We start from the raw sequence: 22,369 nt of genomic DNA on the forward strand, positions 1-22,369 counted from the left end.
GATCATCAATTCTTATGAAAAATATCAAATGCTTCTCCTTTGGATTGAGGCCATTGTGAAGGTCACTACTCGACTGCTGCAGGCAAATGGAATTGAACTCAGAACCTGGCTTTATCCTCTATGTACATATGTAGACATATGACAAAGGATATATAGAATATATTCACACATATATATGACTTAAAAATCCTTTATATTTCCAAAATACATCGTTTCTTAAATATATACACATATAAAAACATTTGAAAATAACTAAAGAAAATACCTCAGAATTCATTTTCTTTTCAGCCACTTCTATCTGCTTTTGTTTATTAGTCAGAATCTCATCTTGTGATATTCCAGTGCTCTGTTCTTCAGAAATTTGCTTCTGAGTATCATTTTGTTCGTCACTAGAAGAAATTTTAATTTTCATGAAATACTGGAGGTGTCCCTAAAATGATCTACAGGGCACGATGGCGCCATCAGATGTCATTCACACAATGTGTATCTGCACATGAAGCCTAGACAAGGCAAAAGGGTCTCACATCTGTTAACCCAGCTGCCCCAACCATGTTGGCACCAGGGACTGGTTTTGTGGAAGATAATGTTTCCAGGAACCTGAGGTGGGGGATGGTACCAGGATGATTCAAGCACATTACATTCATTGTGCACTTTATTTCTATTATCATTCATACATAATGAAATAATTATACAACTCACCAAAATGTAGAATGAGTGGGAGCCTCTGCTTGTTTTCCTGAAACTAGATGGTCCCATCTAGGGGTGACAGGAGATGGTGACAGATCATAAGGCATCAGATTCTCATAAGGAGTGAACCTAAATCCCCTGCATGAGCAGCTTACAACAGGGTTCGAGTCACACTCCTATGACAATCTAATGCCACCGCTAATCCAACAGGAGTAGGAGCTCAGGTGGTAATGCGAGATTTGATAAATGAATTCAGTAAAGTCTCAGAAGTTACAAAATAAATGAATACCAATCAGTAGCACCACTATACACCAACTACGACCAAGCTGAGAGTCCTTATCAAGAATCCAATCCCTTTTACAAAGGCTGCAAAAAAGTGTGAAATATCTAGGAATATACTTAATGAAAAAGGTGAGTGACTTCTATAAAGATAACTGGAAAACACCACTGAAGAAAATAATAGATGATGCAAACAAATGAAAATCCATCCTATGTTCATGGACTGAAAGAACTGATATCGTGAAAATGACCATAGTGCCCAAAGCTGTCTACACATTCCATACAATTCCTACCAAAGTACCAATGTCATTCTTCACAGAGTTATTTTAAAATGCTGACATTTATGAAGGACCACAAAAGAGCCTGAATAGCAACAGATATACGAAGCAAAAGGAACAAATATGTTGGCATCACATGACCTGACTTCAAATTATACTCTAAGGCCACAGTAACAAAAACAGCGTGGCACTGGTATAAAAGTAGATACATAGATCAATGGAACAGAATAGACAACTCAGAAATAAAGCCACTACAACCAAATGATCTCTGAGCAAGGACACAAAAACATACACTGGAGAAAGTACATGTTATTCAATAAATGGAGCTGGGGAAAAAAGATAGCCACATGTTGAAGAATGAAACTGGATCTCTGTCTCTCACCATGTACAAGAATAAATTCAAGATGGATTAAAGGCCTAAACCTAAGACCTGAAAACATTGGCCTAGGCAAAGAATTTATGATGAAGACCCGAAAAGCAAAAGCAACAAAAATGAAAATAAGACCTAATTAAACTAAAAGCTTCAGCACAGCAAAAGAAATAATCTTCAGAGTAAACCAACAACCTATACAATGGGAAAAAATATTTGAAAATTATGAATCTAACAAAGGATAATATCTATAACCTACAAGAAACTCAAACAAATCAACAGGAAAAATACAAAGAATTCCATTAAAAAGTGGCCAAATTACATGAATAGACATTTCTCAAAAGATGATGTACAAATGGTGAACAAGCATATAAAAACATGCTAAATATCTCTAATCATCAGGGAAATGTACAATAAAACAACAGTGAGATATCACCTCACTGCAGCCACAATGGCCACTTTTAGAAATCATAAAACAACAGATGTTGGTGTGGATGTGGTAAAAAGAGAACAGTTATACACTGCTGGTGGGAATACAAATTCATACAAATCTATGGAAAACAGTATGGGGAGTTCTCAAAGAACTAAAAAAGTAGATCCTACCATTTTATCCAGCATTCTCATTTCTGGATATCTACACAAAAGAAATCGTACTCTCAAAAAGACACCCGCATACATATGTTTACTGCAGCACAATTCACAATATGTAAAGATACAGAATCAACCAGTGTTCGTCAACTGATGAGTGGAATAAAGAAAATGGATATATATATCTCTCTCACATCACATATATATATCATATATATGTCTGTGTGTATATACCCGAGACTGGGTAATTCATACACATACATACCTGAGACTGGGTCATTCATAAAGGAAAGAGGCTTAATTGATTCACAGTTAGGCATGGCTGGGGAGGCCTCAGGAAACTTAACCATAGCAGATGAAGGGGAAGCAGGCACCTTCTTCATAAGGCCGCAGGAGAGAGAGAAGTGAAGGGGAAAGAGCCCCTTAAGAAACCATCAGCTCTTCTGAGAACTCACTCACGATCACAAGAACAACATGGAAGCAAATGACCCCATGATCCAATCACCTCCCACCTGCTCTTTTCTCTCAACACCTGGGAATTACAATTTGACATGAGATTTGCATGGAAACACAAAGGCAAACTACTGGGGGGATATCATTACTTTTAAAATATCTAAATATCATTATTTATAATTCAAAAATGGCAATTTTTATTAGTTATGATTTTACTTGAAAATAAAATGATCTGGTAAATTTTCTCCACTTTTAACCTATTCAGTCAAAATATGTAAAAAGTTGGATTTGCCAGCAGAAAATTGTAACTACTTTTTAATGAGATAAAAATGTATAACAATATCATGATTACTGTACAGAGAAGAAAGTGAACAAGAAAAGAAAAGGAATTTAAAAACAGAGAATATCACTACCGTATACATACATGAACTGACAAAGAGACTAAAATCTCCTACTGGAGATTATGTTAGGACTTGAGCAAAAGCTTCTAAAAATACTAAAAACAAAAACAAAACAATTATTTTCAAGAAATAAATTATACACAGAACTCTTCTGGTTAAGACGATGTATCAAAAAAAATCATCCTGAGAGCTATTATTAACCAATCCATCATAACCAAAACTGTAAGTCTATAATTCTGGAATATTAAAAAGTTTCATTTTGAACATAGTTAATGGAAGGCAACTTTTGAACAGAAAATTTCTGGTTAAAGTTGACTCAACTTAGAAAAGAACTGACCTGTAGCCATGGTAACAAGAAGCCACCCAGAGCCAGTTCAAAATCTAGTCAATCCATCAATGACCACTGCCCTTGCTCACCAACCCATATCCATGTGAGCAGCTTGCTTCTGAAAGACAGCCCAGCAGCAAGAGCTGCTCCATCAGAATAAACAGTGCCTGACCAGTGTACGTCTTACTAGAGGAAGCAAAAAATTCCAACTCTGACTTTTTATTTCAAATACCGAAGGTCCATAATCCTTTGGAAAGAATTTGTGGTCCATTAAATTTACCACTCTAATAGTTTTTAATATAAAATACTAGTGGTCGGGCGTGGTGGCTCACGCCTGTAATCCCAACACCTTGGGAGGCCGAGGCAGGTGGATTGCCTGAGGTCAGGAATTCAAGACCAGCCTGACAAACAGGGTGAAACTCCGTCTCCACTAAAAATATGAAAATTAGTTGGGCATGGTTGCGCGCACCTGTAATCCCAGCTCCTCAGTTAGCTGAGGCAGGAGAATTGCTTGAACCCAGGAGGCGGAGGTTACAGTGAGCCGAGGTCACGCCACTGCACTGCAGCCTGGGTGACAGAGCAAGACTCTGTCTCTAAATAAATAAAATACCAGTAAAGTCTGCAATTCCTCTGACTCATTTTACCATAATTGCAATTATTATGATTACCAGTAAAAGAATAGTGAATAACCACAATATTGGGCTTTTCTCCCTAAGTGAAAAAATATTAATACAAACAATGTAGTGTATTATAAAGTGCCAAAAGAATTTTTAAAATGCATATAATCACCTGGCAAAATTGTTAAAATGAACCTTGTCAAACACTTTTTAAGTGAGACTCAATCAAACAACATATCCCGGATAAACTCCACTCGTTCATCCAATAACTATTTACTAGGCAGCTACATCTCATATGCTAGGCCTTTTTCTAGGAAGTGAGGATATGGTAATGAACAATAAAACCCCTATTCATGAGAGTGAGATAAACACACAATAACAACAGACAGGTAAGGCAAAATACACAGTATGTTAGAGGAGAAAAACGAAAGCAGGAAAATGAAATGTTTATGTGTTTGATGGGGAGGGTGGTGGGAAAGTTGGCATGGCCAGAAAAGCCCCTGCTGAGAAAGAGGATTTTTCTTTAATACAAAGAATATTGTATTTGTATATCAAAGACTCTAAAAAGTGACGATGTTAACAGAGTTGATGTCAAGACACAAACAGGTTTGAAGTCAGAGATGATAAACCACTGTTTCATTGAACCTTCCCTTGATTACATTAGACAGCATCCCTGGTAGGCTCCCAGTTGAATCTTAAGCATGATGTGTCCTGGTGATACAATTGTAATTCCTTTCTGCTAGTCCTCGTTCTCTCTGTTTCCTTTTCCTTCATTTTCTCTGGACTAGGAATTGTGCTGGTACATGGTTCTTCCTCAGAAAGTGGTTATTCCTTAATGTGTTTCTTTTTACCCTTTTTCTTCTTAGAAAGGGGATTTTAAGTAAAGAACTGAAGAAATGGAAAGCTAGATGAATATCCAGACACAGGGAACTTCTAAGGGCAGACAGAGGTGTGCCTGGAGTCTTTAAGCACTAGGGATAGGTAAGGAATAGCAAGAAGTTCAGTGTGGCTGAAGCAGAGCAAAAGAAGTAAGGAACAGGAGTTTAAGCAGGAGAGGTAACATGCCAGATGGTTTACTGCCTTTTAGTTATTAGGAGGAACTCTGCCACATACTCGAAGAGTGAAATGGGAGGCAATTGGAAGGGCTGGGGTAGAGGAATGACACAATTTGACTTATGTTTTAAATCCATCTACTGAATTAAGAATTAATGAAAGGGGAAGTTTTTAAAAACCAGGACTATCAATTCCCAGTCTATGACAGTCATCTAGACTGCAGATGACGGTGGCTCAGATGTACAAGATGGCTTCGGGATATATTCTTCAGGTAGGCCTGACATTTACTGAGAGATTAGATGTGAGGTGTCAGAGAGAGAGAAAGATGAGTCAAGAATGACACCAAGGTTTTTGGCAGAGCAACTGGAAAAGTTGCCCTTAACCAGGGGAGGAAAGACTACATGAGCTGTAGATTTCAGGAAGGCATCAGGAGCCCAATTTTGCATCTGACAAGTGTGTGATACCCAATAGGTAATCAAATAGAGATGTCAAGTAGGCGGGCTGATAGAGAGATCTGGAATTAAGGAGAGAGACCTGAGCTGGAGACATACATTTGGAAATCACTAGCATATACACAGTAGAAAACGTCACGAGGGGCAAGGCACGGTGGCTCACGCCTGTAATCCCAACACAGACAGACAGATCACCTGAGGTCAGGAGTTTAAGACCAGCCTGGCCAACATGGGGAAACCCTGTCTCTACTAAAAATACAAAAATGAGCCAGGCATGGTGGCGTGCACTTGTAATCCCAGCTACTCAGGAGGCTGAGGCAGGAGAAGCACTGGAACCCAGGAGGCAAAGGTTGCAATGAGCCAAGATCATGTCACTGAACTCCAGCCTGGGTGACAGAGCGAAACTCTGTCTTAAAAAAATAAAAAAGTTATGAGAAAGAAGATTGAGGACTGAGGTCTGGGAAACAACAACGTCCAAAAGGAGAAAGATGAGGAAGAGCAAGCAAAACAGACCATGATGAACGGACTAGAAAGGCAGGAGGAAAAGCCTGAGGGGGTGAGGTCCTGAAAGCCTAGTGAAGATGCCGTTAGGGAGGAGATGTCCTTCACTGGCTCAAATATTGCTGACAGATTAAATGAGGTGTAAGAAAAAAATGCCTAGATTTAATTACAGAAGAAAGTAGTGATAACCTTAAGAAAAACAACTTTGGAGGAGTGCTGACACCGAAGACTTACTGGCATTGAGATCAAGAGTGAATGGAAAGAAAACCTGAGTTCGTGAGTATAGACAGTTCTTTTAAGGACATCATACTTAACACAGTCATGACTGAGAATGATGTAATTTTCTTCCACAGTCATGGAAAAGTGATAGACAAGAAACAGCAGTTTTCAAATTGTATATAGCAGGTGGAGTTTTCAAATTTTATATAACAATTACATATTTTAAAGGTTATAAAAATTATATACATATGGCATTAAAAAATTCCAGACTGAGATATTAAAGGTCCCTTGAACATTTCTAGATTACATAAGCTGATTATCATTTTGTTCATGCTGACACATAAAGACCAAGAAATACTAAAAGTTTCAAGGAGAGTATTTCTTGCTTGATAAAAATCAGCCAATTCTAGGACAATTGATACTCATCAAATATACAAAGTCATTGATCACAGTAAAATACTGAGTTCTACTAACAGGAATAAAGTGGGAGAAATGCAGAAAATAATCTTATTTTATAAATGAAGTTTTAAAACTTTTATGAAGCTACTGTTGAAAAATATGGTGAGATGAATACTGAAATATATCCTTTTCTCAAAGGAAAGATAATGTCACACGCAGGAGACTTTTACAAATAAGAGTCACTGCATTAGCAGCACCTTCCTTTTCGCACAAGGGTCAGAAAATAAGCACCTGTGGGCCAAATCCAGCCCACTGCCTGTTTTTGTAAGTCAAGTATCTTGGAACGCAGCCAGGCTTACTGACTCTACAGTCCATGGAGTCAATTAGCTGGGTGTGACGTTGCACACCCGTGGCCCCAGCTAGTAGAGAGGCTGAGAGGGGAGGATCACTAGAGCCCAGAAAGTCAAGGCTGCAGTGAGCCGTGATTACACAACTGCACTCCAACCTGGGCAACAGAGCAAGACCCTGTGTCAAGAAAATAAATATACATAGTCCACAAAGCCCAAAATATTTACTAACTGGCTCTTTGCAGAAAAAGCTGGACGACTCCTGGTTCAGTAGATAAAAGATCCTTTGATGTATTTTAATAAAATTTTTACCCAATACACTGAAATGTTTATATTAAATCTAGATCCCCACATACAATCCCTCGGCAATATTCAGATTGAGGGTCCAATATTTCAGCACTCAGGCCACTGACAAAAAAAATTTAGTCACTAGCAATCTTGTGGCTAACAAGGCACAGTGTCAATGTAGCATGTAGCTTCCATTTGCAACACAGCAGATATTACAAGAATTCTAACAAGAAATCTTAAGATGCGTCATCAAAGTAAATGCTTTAAATACATTTTAATTGTGAAATAATCAGTACGCTCTAGATCTAACCTCATTTTTAAAAAAATGGTTGCGTACTACCTTATTTTGGGGGTATGGAAATTGAGCTATTTCCTATTGATAAGGAATTAGACTAGCTCCAACTTTTTGATATAATAATGCTATAATAAATATATAGGTAAGTATGTATGTAACATATCTATACAAACATCCTTTGCATGTGTTATATATCTTTACTATGTTATATATGTGTGTGAATATGCCACTAAATTAATGCTCAAAATGTATTTACTAACAGTGTATGAAATGTCTTTTTCAACGAAACCATTTCCTTTGCAGCAACACGGATGGAGCTGGAGGCCATTATCCTAAGCAAACTAATGCAGGAACACAAAATCAAATGCCACATATTCTTACTCATTAGTGGGAACTAAACAATGAGAACTCATGGACACAAAGAGGAGAATAACAGACACTGGGGCCTACTTGAGGGTGGAGCATGGCAGGAGGGAGAGGACCAAAAAACTACCTTTTGGGTATTTTGCTTCTTATGTAGCTGAAACCTCCATGATACAGTTTACCTATATAACAAACCTGCACATGTGCCCAAGAAGCTAAAATAAAAGTTCACTAAAAAGAAAAGAAAATGCCTTTTCCCTCACATTTGCCAATACTGGCTATTTTTCAAATAAATTAATGACCGGAAAAAATGGTAACTCATTGTTTGCTGATTTTCATTTTTCTGATTACCAGGCAAGGCTGAATATCATAGTAAAAGTATAAAATGTGTTCATCATGAATATTAGCCCAAATTAGGATTAGTTTGACAGCACATGGTTGTCTCCTGTTAAATGTTGCCATAGGCTTACCTGTGACACTCTTCATTCTCAGTGTCAGGAAATTGCTGACTTCCAGGTGTTCTGCTCTTGCTTTGTGGAATTAATCCATCATCACCACTGCCAGCAGCAGCACCATCAGCCAGGTTTTCTGGTAATCCCACATGATTACTTCCGTGCTTCTTCACTTCTTCTTCAACCTTGAGTGGAAGTTTGATATTAAGGATGGTTATCGCTTTATTGAATAGAAAGGATCTTTTCAATTGATTTTATCACTTGAGCAAACTGTTCATTATTAAATCATTATTTTAGTCATTAAAAATATTTCACATTTAAATTTAATCATATATACAGAACTATTAGCATATAATTTTATGATGTAATTATCATTAGTATCTCACTAAAATTTTTGAAACGTTTGCTTGATTTCTGTTTGACTGAATAAAACAGAATTTTCCAAAATTCAAACAGAGCCCTCCTTCATTTTATGCTTTTATTCCCAACCACTCTTCAGAATCTTATATATGTATTTGCCCCATTTGACTCGTGGGAACACACACATAAAAAAGACAAAGACGCAAAATGTGTCTCCTGTCTTTACCACCTAGATTTTACATTCAACAGTCAGATTTAGAGGATGAGACACTGTGGGGCTTCAGGAGTAGAAAGGAAGATTGCCCTTTTCTGCACTAAGATATTCTTCTCCCACTGCCTTTGATCATTCCTTTCTCATTTGGTTCCTGGGATATCGAAAACATGATGGTGCTCCCTGAAACACGGGAACCAAAGTTTGCCCCAACATAAGGAGCAGAGTGAAACTGCTGAGGTACAAGCGTGGAATTCCAGAAAATGAGATGCTCCCCAGATTTCACATTCAATAGCCATACAATTTTCCAGCTGGAAAATACACAGAATAAGAAATTGTCTTCTTTAGTCACATTATCTATTGATAATCAGACTAAAACCAAGAAAGATAAAATGACTGATCCAAAGCTCCTAAAGTGGCATTACTTAGCATTTTAAGGCACCATTCAGGATTATTCCATAATAATGAAAGAATATCTCTAGGGTTTGCATCTCTTAAAAACTCAGTATACAGAATTCTTTCTGAGTTAAATATTAAAATTTTCACTGATGATTTATGCTACTTACACGATAGGATCATGTATGCCTAAATTTACTACACTTTGTTAAGCAATGTAACATAAAAATCTAATTCAACAGAAACATTTGAATATAAAGGTATACCTCTCTGTCACAATCCTTATTTATTTCTGGTTCTTCAGACATTTTCTGCAAATGCAAAAACAGAAGGTTAATCTGCTTGCTGTATTTCCGTGATGTCTCCTCTTTTGGAATTCATGTTTTTAATATAATTTTATTCTTCAGTAATCAAGTATGGACAATGAAAAATAAGAAAATAATCAAAATTAAAATTTAACTGCTAAAATAATTAAATAATTAAAATTAAGAATTAACTTTTTAATCTACATGTAGCTACTGCCACATCACTGGCTTCTAACATGTGAAAAATTATTCACTTTAGACAAAGGGAGAAGAAAAGCATGAACCAGCAAACAACTTTTCACAATTTGTTTGGACTAAACTTAATTTGTTATCTGTTAAATCTACCAAAAATGGCCGGGCGCGGTGGCTCAAGCCTGTAATCCCAGCACTTTGGGAGGCCGAGACGGGCGGATCACGAGGTCAGGAGATCGAGACCATCCTGGCTAACATGGTGAAACCCCGTCTCTACTAAAAATACAAAAAAAAAAAACTAGCCGGGCGACCTGGCGGGCGCCTGTAGTCCCAGCTACTCGGGAGGCTGAGGCAGGAGAATGGCGTGAACCCGGGAGGCGGAGCTTGCAGTGAGCTGAGATCCGGCCACTGCACTCCAGCCTGGGCGACAGAGCGAGACTCCGTCTCAAAAAAAAAAAAAAAAAAAAAAAAATCTACCAAAAATGAATTAGCAGATGATTTGTAGTGTTCCAAAGACTTCCTCACTTGAAAAGGGTTTACCTCACGAAACCCTAACTAGTGAGCCCCTACAGTGCACTGAAGTCCTTTTTTAAAGATTCCTAACTGAACTGTAGGCACGCTTTAAATTATTAGGAGCTGAAATAAACACTAAACAGAAAGAAATGCAAATTCTTAAATTTTAATTGAAATTATATGCTGTAATATGAGTGTTATGTATCTAGATTATGTGCTTAGGTCCAGTTCTAATATATTCTAATGTGTACTAATGACAGTGAATAAAATTGTTTAATAATCCGTACTGATTTTCTGCAACTGTAGTTAAGTTCGAATGTTACTATGTTTGTGCCCCAACACAAAGGTCCCATTCTGCAAGATGTGATTCTTGGAATAGGCAGTTGGGTTGCTTTTATGAACCTGGTTCCCTCCCTGAACAGAAACGCTGAGGTCAATGAGAGACCACAAGGCAGAATATATCTTTAACCTTGGTATCAGTGACTGACAATAGAAAACTGCAGATTTTCAATCACTGGCCATGATTGCTCCTTAACCATGAATCCAGATCAGGGACCATCAGGATTACATTGTTCATAATTCTACTGCTTAATAACATAATCCAATAATTGATGTTACTTTCTTTATCATGTTAGGGTGTTTTAAAAATAAAAGAACAAAGTTCTGGAACTTGTTTTTGCCTCTATTCCAAAAGGAAAGATTAGCTACAAGCTAATCAAAAAGGCAGATGAGAATATTTTAAATTAGAATACTGCAGAATTAGAGTATCTTAAATTTTACAGTGGTTATGTTTTTGAAGTTAAATATCAAATGTCAATTAGAATCCATTGATTCTTCTGTTAATGAGATTGAATTAAAATAAATTTTAAGAATCTATTTTTAAATTCTTAAAAAAAAGAATCTATTGATTCTCAAAACTTAGCCCAAAAGGTAATTTCATTTGGACTATCTAATATTATTAAAGCAAAGAAAACAACATTAAATCAAAAATTTAAATGTAAAAGTCTCCATGCCTCTGGCTGGCTATTTTCACTGCCTTTAAGCCTTTGTGACTCTTCCTCTGATGTCAGCTTTAAGTCTTGTTCTGTTGAGAAATCCATGTATTCAGTTAAAATGAACCACTTAGAACAGTTAAAAACTATTGTCTTTATAAAAACAGATTTAAGACAACATTTTATTTTATTTCATAAATTCAGGGTTTAGTCTTTCATGAAATAGTTACTTAGGAAATAATTCTCCAAAACTTCAACAAACCACCTGGGAGACACCTGATGTGATTCACTCACAAATTCATCCACCCAACAGAAATGAACAAAACCACCAGAAACACAACTTTAAAATACAGTAGAAACATATAAGGTGACACGGTATGTTGTTCTCCACTTCCTAACAGTGAAGCAGTAAATGTAATGAAAAGAAAATTTAGTTTTCCTGCACTTAGCTACTCTGACTCTAAGGATAGCAACCGGCAGGGCCCAGGAAAGGTCTTGGTGACCCTGTCTGAGAACCCAGAGCCCACAGGTATGGGCTCCAGACATCCCAGAGCAAGGTTAAGAAAACAAATTCCTTTCCCGTCTCCCCTTCCCCTCAGCATTTACTCATACCTATTTTTATAAATGCGTATATTTTGCAAGTTCCTGTTTTCCTTCAAAGCAGCTGCAAGGTCACAGGCTATGCTGAGGTTGCAAAACTGTCACTATATGATTAATTGCCTTTATTCTGCTTCTGGAAGCTTGCCTATATAAGCCAAGCCCTCCCTTTTTTCAGGGCTCAGCTTTTGGATGCAAATCTGCTGAGCTGATGTGCACCTAAATGAAATCCTCCTGTTTCACCTGCAGGGTCTCTCCTGCCTCCTGTTTTTTGCAGCAATAGTACCTTATAAATGATTTCCAAAATTACTACTGACTGACACCTTTATTAGTATACAATGTCTTCCTAACATCTAAAATGTTTCCCGCCAGGATTCTGACAAATTTTTTTTTTTTCTTTTTTTCTTTTTTTTTTTTTTTAGCTGGGGTCTTACTCTGTTACCAGGCTGGAGTGCAGTGGTGCATTCTCAGCTCACTGCAACCTCCGACTCCCTGGTACAAGTGATTCTCCTGTCAAGCCGGGATTACAGGCACACACCACCATACCCAGCTAATTTTCGTATTTGTAGTAGAGATGGGGTTTCACCATTGGCCAGGATGGTCCTGATCTTCTGACCTTGTGATCTACCCGCTCCAGCCTCCCAAAATGCTGGGATTACAGGCATGAGCCACCATAGTCAGCCTTATTTTCATCTCTTAAAACAATGCTATGTGAAGTCTTCCTTGATTCTGCATGTCTTTCCCCAAATAAACACCTCCCTCCCTGAGGCTGCCTTAGTACTTCAGCGATTTTTCTACTGCATCTTTACCACCTGAACTGTGCATTATTCCTCCACGTGTCTGTCCCCTCTGCTCCAAGACTGCAGACGATAGTCCTGCACATCGTCTTACTCACATTTTACTCAGAAATTTCTTACTGAGTCCTGCTACATACACGCTAGGCATTAGGGTTTAAAAAGAATGAAAATAAGGCATGTCAGGGATGGCTTTTCTAGAACACATGCCTAAGCAGAGACTGAAATATTGAGGCTAGCCAGATTAAAAGGGTAGATGCAGGAAAGGGTGACAGTATGCCATGCAGCAACAAGAGCAGGAGCGAGGCCTGAAAGAGGGAAAGAATTTGCCTGCAATAGAAGGATGAGTGAGCAGGGCATTACCAGCAGCTCAGTAATGCCAGAGAAAGGGCACACAGGGAAAAGGGCTAAAGACGGAGAGTGGGGCAGAAGGCAGATTATGAAAGCCTCACATTCAAGTTAAATACTAGTGTACAACCTGGAAAGCTGGAAATCATCTGACATTTCTCTCTGTGCCCCAAACCTTTCTCATTCAATTATCACTAAATCATATTGACTTTACCTCTTTTCTGCCTCTGCTTTATATTCCCACTACCACTGGGAACATAAACATTCACAAAATGGTTTTTATTTAAAAGAAAATGCCAACTATTAATGCGTTTTTTACATGAAAAAAATTAAGCAAAACAAATGAAAAAAGCATAACACCAAAAAAAGGCCAACATATTAAAATGAGTAACTGAGATTCTGAACTTTATTTCACCATCGATGGGTGAAAACCTTGTAATACACTGATACTAGTCCAAGGATGTGTGATAAGGAAACTATAGTTCACTACTGCAAAAGCTTCCTTTGTCTCCTGGTTTCTTTACCTGGTTCCCTTCCATAATGCCAGCAAACCATAGGCCACAGGCCAAATCTAATCCGCCTTATGGCTTTGTAAATAAAGTTTTATAGGAGCTCAGTCATGCCCGTTTGCTTACATAGAATCATCGTGGCTTTCACACAACAACAGCAAACAACAGCAGGGTAAGTAGATATGACAGAGACCACATAACCTCAAATATTACCCACCTGGTCCTTTACAGAAAAAGCTGCTAACCCATTTTACACCATGACCAGAAGGCCTTAGTACTCAAATTTAATCTTGCGATTCCCCTGCTCAAATGTCTCCAATGAGCCTCTGCAGCAAACACTGTGGGCTCCCTAGCAATAGCCATGCCTTATTCTTTCTTGCAGAAGAAACACAAGTCTATTGGGATATTTATTATCCCAATCCCCCTCCCTCCTCAGCCTCAGAAACAGAAACGTTTATTCTAAGCTAATCACATATTTGCCTTCCCAGTGCCTGGTTTGGGAATGAGCATGTGGTGTGACCCAGCCAATGAAATGTTACAGGAAGCCCCTTGCATGCTTCTAAGTTTTCTCCCTGTTTAAAAGACACATGTGAAGAAAAGCAGCTCTTGTGGTGTTGTGCTGTGAGAACAAGATGTTTGGAGCTGCTGCGATTAGCCAACCATGAAAGGAAACATGAATAAAACACTGCCAACAGCACAGCTGAAAGAGGAACAAGTGGGATACCTAAGATATCACTGAAAAACCAAAACAACTCTGGTTCCTACTGTTTTAGCCACTGCTCATCAGTATTTGCAGTCCAAAGCATTCTATCTGGTAAATTTCCCATGGCCCACAGGATAAGACCTACTCATTTCTACAGTATTAAAAAGTCTACCATAAACTTGCCTTAGCTAAATATTCACCTCATTCCCAACCTCTGGTATCTCACACTTTTGGTACTAGCAAAAGTGAACTGCTCAGAAACCTTGCAAAGTTCACTCAAGCATCTTGTCTTTTGCACTTGCTGCTCTTTCTGCCAAACAGGCAATCTCGTTAGACCTTCCTTCTGGCAAACACACAAACTCGTCGCCTGTTCCTTCTGCCAAACATTATTCTTCTGCTTCTTACCTAGAAAAATTCTTCTCACTCTGCATGTTTACCTTAAATCACACCTGCTTTTTTCCCAAAACTTTTATTCCTCATCACATATGTCTGGCACATAATCAATATATAATAAATCATAATTATAAGCTTCCAGTGGGCATCTAGCACACAGTAAGCACTGAATAAAGTAGTAAAATAATAAAAATGACAATGATAACAACAAGCTCCTGTCTGTATTTTTAATTGTTTGTGTTCTGTACATTACAAAAATGGTTATTATCTAAAAGATATTTGATAGTTATTTGTTAAGTGGACAAGTGAAAACATAAATAGAAATGTTTTCTTTGAAAACTCTGTTGAAAAAGCACAGAAATGGAGACAGCTCTATTACAAGCACCTTAAAGATCAAAGCTACGTCTGTTCCATCTTTGTCTCCTGCAATTTATAAAACCTACCTTACAGAAGCGCTTCCATAAGCAGACAGCTAAAGGTGTCCTCATACAGTTTGGATTATGCAATGTATCAGGTGTCCACAACCCAGTAGCATACTAGCGTTTTTGTTATTGTGAAACATTTTTCTACTTTTATTAGAATCTGCTGAGCCTAGAGTTGGGCAATTTGTATATTTATTATGGCAATCTTTTGGCAAATGGTAGCAGAGCATCTTGTTCTAACAAAATTACTGTTATCATGACAATTAACCAGCAGGTAGAACACATCTTGTTCCAACAAAGTAAATGTATCTCTTTCCAACTTCAAATGAGGAGGAATGAAGTCAGTAATACTGAAACCTTGTTGGGACAAGCATATGTAACACGACTTGTGCTTCAGCATTCTTGTGATCAAAAATTCCTTACTTTCACTTTTTTATTTATGGTAGGACCACCCAGAGCAGGGGTCCACAACTCCCAGGCCACAGACTGGGACCAGTCCATGGACTATTATGAACCACACCACACAGGAGGAGGTGAGCAGCAGGCAAGCCAGGGAAGCTTCACCTGTGTTTACAGCCACATCCCAAGGCTCATATTACCGCCTGAACTCTGCCTCCAGTCACACCAGTCAGAGAATTCGATACTCATTGGAGCAGGAACCCTGTTGTGAACTGCCCATCTGAGGGATCTATGTTGTGTGCTTCGTATGAGAATCTAATGCCTGATGATCTGTCACTGTCTCACTTTGCCCCCAGATGAGACCGTCTAGTTGCAGAAAAATAAGCTCAGAGCTTCCACGGATTCTATATGATGCTAAGTTGTATAATTATTTCATTATATATTACAACATAATAATAATATAAATAAAGTAGCACAATAAATGTAACATGATTGAATAATCCTGAAACCACTCCCACCTTCCCTCAGCCCATGGAAAGATTGTCTTCCACAAAACCAGTCCCTGGTGCCAAAAAGGTTGGGGACAACTGACCTAAAGTAATTCACTATCACAAGTCTTACCTGGATTGCTGTTTTCAGAAGAGATTTTTAGCATACGTTTTTCTTTGTAGTCAGAAAATAATTGGCAAATTCTATGTATAAAATGCAATAAACCAAATTACTATTTTAATACTGATATAAAAAATACTTACCAAATGTAAAATTCTTAGAGTATTTCTAATATCATAATATCAGAACTTAACAGTATTACCCCATTCACTTATGAGTACATTCTACAAACTTCTCTTTAAGCTTCTAATTAAAGAAGAAAACAATGTAAGGAGAAATGCTCATAAATCAAGGGCATTGTGACCCGGTAAATTAGCTTACATTATCATGACATAATAGAAAGTGTTCCAGCCCTGCATAAGTCCTAGCTCCATAATGAACAGCTATTTGTTCTTGGACAAGTTGCTTCTCTTAGGCTCAATGCCTTCTTCAACAAAGTGAGGACTTTGCTGCCTTATTTCATATTGCACTAGGTTGTTGTAAAGATTTAACAAGATATTTTTTAAATGCTCAGAGAAATAGTAAAGCAATGGAATAATCTGTTCCTAAACTTTATGACTAAAATTATCTTGGAATCCCAAATAAAACCCAATGTGTATTTTGTTCGTAGGTTCTAATATGCAAATGTAGTTTTCAGAAAATGTTATTAAGTGTTAATTTTGCTTTTCAGTTGTCCTACTCCTTATGGCTTATAATTCAGGGCATCTCAACTATGTCATAGTTTGTAACTAAATTTATTCATAAATGTCTCATTAAAGTAGCTAATGTGACCATCCACTATTATGGAGTTGACCAATCACACCAAGGGTAGAAAAACCAATGGATGTTAAGACCTGGCTTGGACCAATGATCCCTCTCTAGAGACTCCAACTCTGAGCCAGATGTTTGTTAGGATAATGCTTTATATTGATGCTCAATGCCAGCTGGCAGGGGAGACCAAAACTCTACTTTTATTTTTTTTAGTTTCCATGAAGAAGTTGCCAAGTTGACATTTTCTAATTTTCGACATACATGCTAAAAATATAATTTTGCACCAAACATGTTATTCAGCTATAAGTCATCTCATAGACCATCTTACATGACTATTTTTGCAGCGCAAATCACAATTTCAGTATTTTGGTGGCACCCATCTTTTGCTTTGCTTCACAGTGTTTCCTTACAGCTAGTCAGCAAATAGTCAAATGACCTTCAGTGACTGCACAGAATATGGAATGCTTCAAAAATCTGTGCTGCCTCCTTATGCAGAAGCCACACTAATTTTCTCTGTATTGTTCTAATTTTAGGATATGTGTCACCGAAGCAAGCACAAAGCCCTACTTTTACACATGATTAGTGATGAGTCATGGACGAGGCTTGGCTCTGTTAAGTCCAACTAACCTACTTGAGATTCTGAGAATTCTCTTCAATGGCTTCCTATGAGGTAGAATTTGAAAATATTTTAAAATCTTGAGCTAGAGATAGAAGTAGATTGGATGATTTTCATTATCATGTAAAACAGATCACTCAAGGGGCCAACCACAACCGGGAGCCCCTGCTCGGGGAAGGTTCATATGGGACTTTCTCCTGCCTAAGGTTCTATACAGGATATAAAGGGGGCTCACAGCACAGATCTGGTAGCAAAGAAGAAGAAACAAACACTGATCTCTTTCTCCCACGTTATTTGAACCCCTCTAACCCTTTAGAACAAGCCCATCCAATATCTGCTAGAGAAAAGACCAACAACCGCCTCAAAGGATCTCTTACCATGAAGGTCTCAGCTAATTCTTGGCTAAGATGTGGGTTCCACATTAGGTTCTGAATGTGAGGGGAAAGGTCAATCTGCTCACTTTGCAGATAAAGTCAGGATGCCCAGCAGCCAGAGCAGGGTGCTGGTGCTTTGGGAACAATGGCTGAGCATATAAGCATAGGTATGGGAACTAAAATACGTTGTAACTTCAAAGTCACCGTATGAATTGCCAGGAAGGCTTGAGGGATCTGAATCAGTAAGGGCATCTTGGTGTCAAAGGTCAACCATTACCAGGCAGCAGGACCAGTTTGAGTGGCAACAATGCAGCAATAGAAACAATGGAAACAATAGAATGACTGGAATGTCCTTTTTTTCCTCCTCCTTCTGACTTGATAAAAGGGACTGTCTTCCTTGGATTTAGTGAACCCCTTTGGTTCTTGAAAAATTCATGGAGTATGTAGGAGACAGTTCCCAGAAGACAGTACAAGACTTTCTGCTAAATTGGACATTTCAAGACCCAAATAACTAATCAGAAAAATCAAAGATGTGACACTATTTTTTATCCCCTGCATAGGTGTTATACTTGGATGAAATGAACAATGTTGGGATCTCTAAGGATAAAGGTCTTAAAAGTCCTGAGATAAAGAATCCTCCACCCACTGGTACTTCTAGCTTGTCTTGCTTTATGTCTGATTTCTGGCTGATGCAGGGGACTAACTCACTGCCATTCTAAAACTACCTGAACCGAACTATGACATCTCACCTGACATGTAAGATGCAATTGTTACAATTATTTTAAACCTCAATGCAGCATTAACTCGCCTTTTAACATAAACACTTACACATTATGATGACTAGAAACCGCATACTCTCTGGCCGTCTGTCCAGATAGATCTTGAGAAGATACATCAATATTTTGCTCAAGTAGAAGGCTGACTATGCTTGCTGATCCACAACGTACAGCAAGTATGAGAGCAGTTCTAAAATGACAGATAATTTCTCCCTTAGGAACTGCAATACAGTTATTTTTAAAGCTAATTTGATATATTTTACCAATTTAACATCCTGTCTCTCCATGCAGAATCAAATATTTACATGCACCAAAAGACAGAGCATCTTGGGTGCTCAAGTGTTCATCTTTGTAAAATACCACCAAGGCTAAAAGGAAGGGACAAAAAGGAAACCTCTTATCTCACTGGGGCATTGCATAGTAGAAGCTACTAATTTAAAGTCCTTTGATGGGCAAGAAACAATGTTAGGGCCACTTATCTGAAGTGGACAAAGATTTAAGTGAAGATTTCATCACAGCTTCCCTAGACTAATATGCTGTAATAGAAAATCAGCTAGGGGTAAGATAAACAGGAGCTCTCTGCATGCTGAAAGCAGTAATAATAATAATGGTAAGAATAGTAGTCACAGGAGTGTCAGTGATGCCAATAAACATGTACTAGGCACTGAATTAAGTGCCATATATATCTCTCTTACTTATTATGCACAACTTTGAAGGATATATTCTCCTACTTTTCATATATGACAACATATTTGGTAGTAAATAACATTCCCAAGGTCACACACCTAGCAGGTAAGAAAGCTAGGAATTAAACTCAGTCTTGTGTGAATCCAAAGCCTAGCTCTTTTCTCTTTATCACCCACCTACAGCTTGCCTTCATGAAAGGAAAAGTGTATCCACTTAAAACTATCTTCACTCCCTCTTTCCATGCCAATTAAAAATAAAAACATCAAAATACACTGGAAATAAAAAAGGAAGAAAGCTGTTGAACCCACAGTATGTGGGAATAGCAATTAATTGTCATGTAGGGATAAGCTAACATTAATATTCTTCAAAGAAAGCAACTTAAAGCAGAGTCATTGAAAAGACAAAAGAATTTTCAACCCCTATTTATGTTGACTACAGCATATTTAGTGGAAAAGCATATAAGACACAGAGGTTACAAACTGGTAGAAAGGGTTAAGAAGTTCAATACTGAGTCATAAAGTAAACTGAAAGTTAAAGTTCACACTTCATAACATTAATACGAAATCCCTCTAGCTAACATAAGATCATGTAACCAAAACATCATACAACAAAGAACATCAGTCAATACAATGAGAAGATGAATCTTACTAAAACTGTTCCTTTATGTTGCCCAGTCCAAATAATTGTTTTTCTACCTGACTGATTTGTGTTGATACTGATCACTATGTCCCAATAAGTACACATTAATCTTATTAATTTAATATTTATGACTTGAGTGACAGCTATCAATCTAGTTAACAACACACAGATTAAAAGAAATAACTATACCTTCCATATCTATCAAGTGCATTTAAATTAGCTTTTTTCTTGATTAAAAATTTTACCACTTGCTGTTTTTGTTCATGTACACCAAGTAACAGTGGTGTGAGGCCATGCTGTAAAACAATATAAAGCAAAAACAAATGTAATTCAAAAAAGTACACATTCCTCAACTGAAGCAGAAACTTTATATAAGATCCTACGGACTTACATGTATACAAAGTAAAGAAAATGTAGCTGCTTCCTTCTCAATCTTCTGTGCTTTCCCACATGCTGCTCCTTCCCTTGGAAACACCCCTTCTCTGCCTCACCACATCAACTCTGATCATCTCAAAAACTCACTTTCAACATTTACTGCTTCCAAGACTCTACTTCTAACCCAGCATTTGGCATGCTATTATTGGATGATAATATTTTTCCCATCTAAACAAAGAGCTTCTTGAGGGCAGGGGCTGGATCTTTTGTCTCTACATCCTCCACCCTAAGATAAATTGTTGTGTATAAAGCAATAATTTGCATGTAAAATATTTCTTTAGTTTCACATGTTTTACCAAAAGTTCAAGCTCCAACGTGCAATAAAAATTGCTATTAATACTCATACTGCCCATTTGAAAAAATTTCCCAACATTTATTTATTTAAAATCTATCTGTATTTAATTTTTCCAGATTGTTAACTAAATAGATAATCAGTTCATAGGACTACTGAAACTAAATTAACAGAATTCCTATCTGTATTCTTAATAACTCCATGGTTTCTAGTGTTTAAAACTGCCATGCTGATTATGCCAAAGCTCTACATACTTAAGAGACACACTGGATAGTCCATAATACAGCTTCAATTGACAAAAACATGGTTTAGAATTTGCTACAACTCTAATTGAGAAAACTCTGCTCTTAACGACTTACTGACTTAAGCACTTGAATGATAACAAAGAGACACAAAATCCCGAGAGAATCATCTCTACTTACTCAAAGACTACTCACCACACATTTCTAAAGACCTTCTGAATGGCAGCGAATAACTGACAGTAGGAAGGAAAGGGTATTACTCTGTAAGCTGATAGATACTGCCAATAATATTCATTTTAATGTCTCACTACAGAGATAAAAGTCAGACTAGGCCAGGAATGGTGGCTCACACCCATAATCGTAGCATTTTGGGAGGCTGAGGCAGGTGAATCACTGGAGCCCAGGAGTTCAAGACCAGCCTGAGAAACATGGCAAAAACTTTATCTCTACTAAAAAAAAAAAAAAAAAGGGAAATACAAAAACTGAGGTTGGAGGACCATCTGGGCTTGGGGAGGTCGGGGCTGCACTCCAGACTGGGAAACAGAATGGGACCACATCTCAAAAAAAAAAAAAAAAAAAACAAGTCAGATTAATGTAATTGGATAGGAAAGATTTAAAGAAATCAGAACATATCCAACTCCAACTCTTCTACAGATATCTTAAGTTTCAGAGACATAAGAATTTACATATTACATTTATGTATTCAGTGGTTCTTAAGCAGGTGTGTATCCAGATTTTGAGAAAATTGTTGTTGTTGTTATTGTTGTTAGAGACAGGGTCTCATTATGTTGACCAGCCTAGACTCGAACTCCTGAGCTCAAGCAATCCTCCCCCCTCAGCCTCCCTAGCAGCTGGGACTACAGCCATGCACCACCATGCCTGGCTTCAAGAAAACATTTTTAAACATACATATCTAGGCTTTATTGGACTTACTCTATCAAAATCTTCAGGAAAAAGCCTAGACTTATTATTTAAAAATTTTCCTCAGGTTACTGGGATGCAAAATTCTAGCTGGAAGCTAGTACAACAGTGACTTCAGTCTCATTTCTCACCCACGTGACCAATTCCCTTTCTCATTTGAAGATTTGGCCAAAAAGAGGAAAGAGTAGGAGACAGACTCATTTGCTGAAAACACCACATAATTTTCCCCGGTAAGAGAAGAACAAGGTCTAGTAAACTCAAAATCCAACTTGATCTTGTTACTTAAAGCTCCTTATCTCCTACCTTCCCATCCAGACACTCTAGATTTGAAAGCAGAGTTGAGACTCTAATTGGCCATTTCTACCAGAATAGGATACTAAGTCAGTTAATTACTTGTTATTCCCTCTGCTCAAGGGTTTCCCATTACATGACCACCTATTCAGTGCCTATCTGGTTCTTCAGAAGCCTCCTAAAATTGATCTCTGGGCAGTTCACAACTCACTAACTCCCTCTCCCAAAATGAA

General features: G+C 37.7%; 1 protein-coding gene and 1 non-coding gene across 10 annotated transcripts in view; both read right to left on the reverse strand.

The window, feature by feature from the left end:
- Positions 1–22,369, reverse strand: part of LOC104677008 (actin, cytoplasmic 1-like) — a 72,613-nt gene that overhangs the window by 43,899 nt on the left and 6,345 nt on the right. For 5 of the 9 annotated variants that reach the window (XM_030916740.1, XM_030916736.1, XM_030916738.1 and 2 more), the window contains exons 4-7: positions 9,604–9,648; positions 8,389–8,555; positions 700–756; positions 266–389 (exon numbers count right to left, since the gene is read on the reverse strand). In XM_030916740.1, coding sequence (XP_030772600.1) covers positions 266–389; positions 700–756; positions 8,389–8,555; positions 9,604–9,648 — 393 coding nt within the window. Of the gene's footprint in view, positions 1–265; positions 390–699; positions 757–8,388; positions 8,556–9,603; positions 9,649–11,360; positions 11,432–16,125; positions 16,197–18,681; positions 18,820–20,144; positions 20,252–22,369 lie in introns of those variants that run through there. The other 4 variants (XM_030916744.1, XM_030916742.1, XM_030916743.1 and 1 more) reach the window with 4 other exon arrangements.
- On the reverse strand, positions 17,314–17,420 carry LOC115893326. The gene has a single exon (XR_004053343.1). It is a non-coding gene; the product is annotated as a U6 spliceosomal RNA (small nuclear RNA).

This window comes from Rhinopithecus roxellana, chromosome 14 (assembly GCF_007565055.1).
Source record: "Rhinopithecus roxellana isolate Shanxi Qingling chromosome 14, ASM756505v1, whole genome shotgun sequence".
In the NCBI taxonomy this organism is placed as follows: domain Eukaryota; kingdom Metazoa; phylum Chordata; class Mammalia; order Primates; family Cercopithecidae; genus Rhinopithecus; species Rhinopithecus roxellana.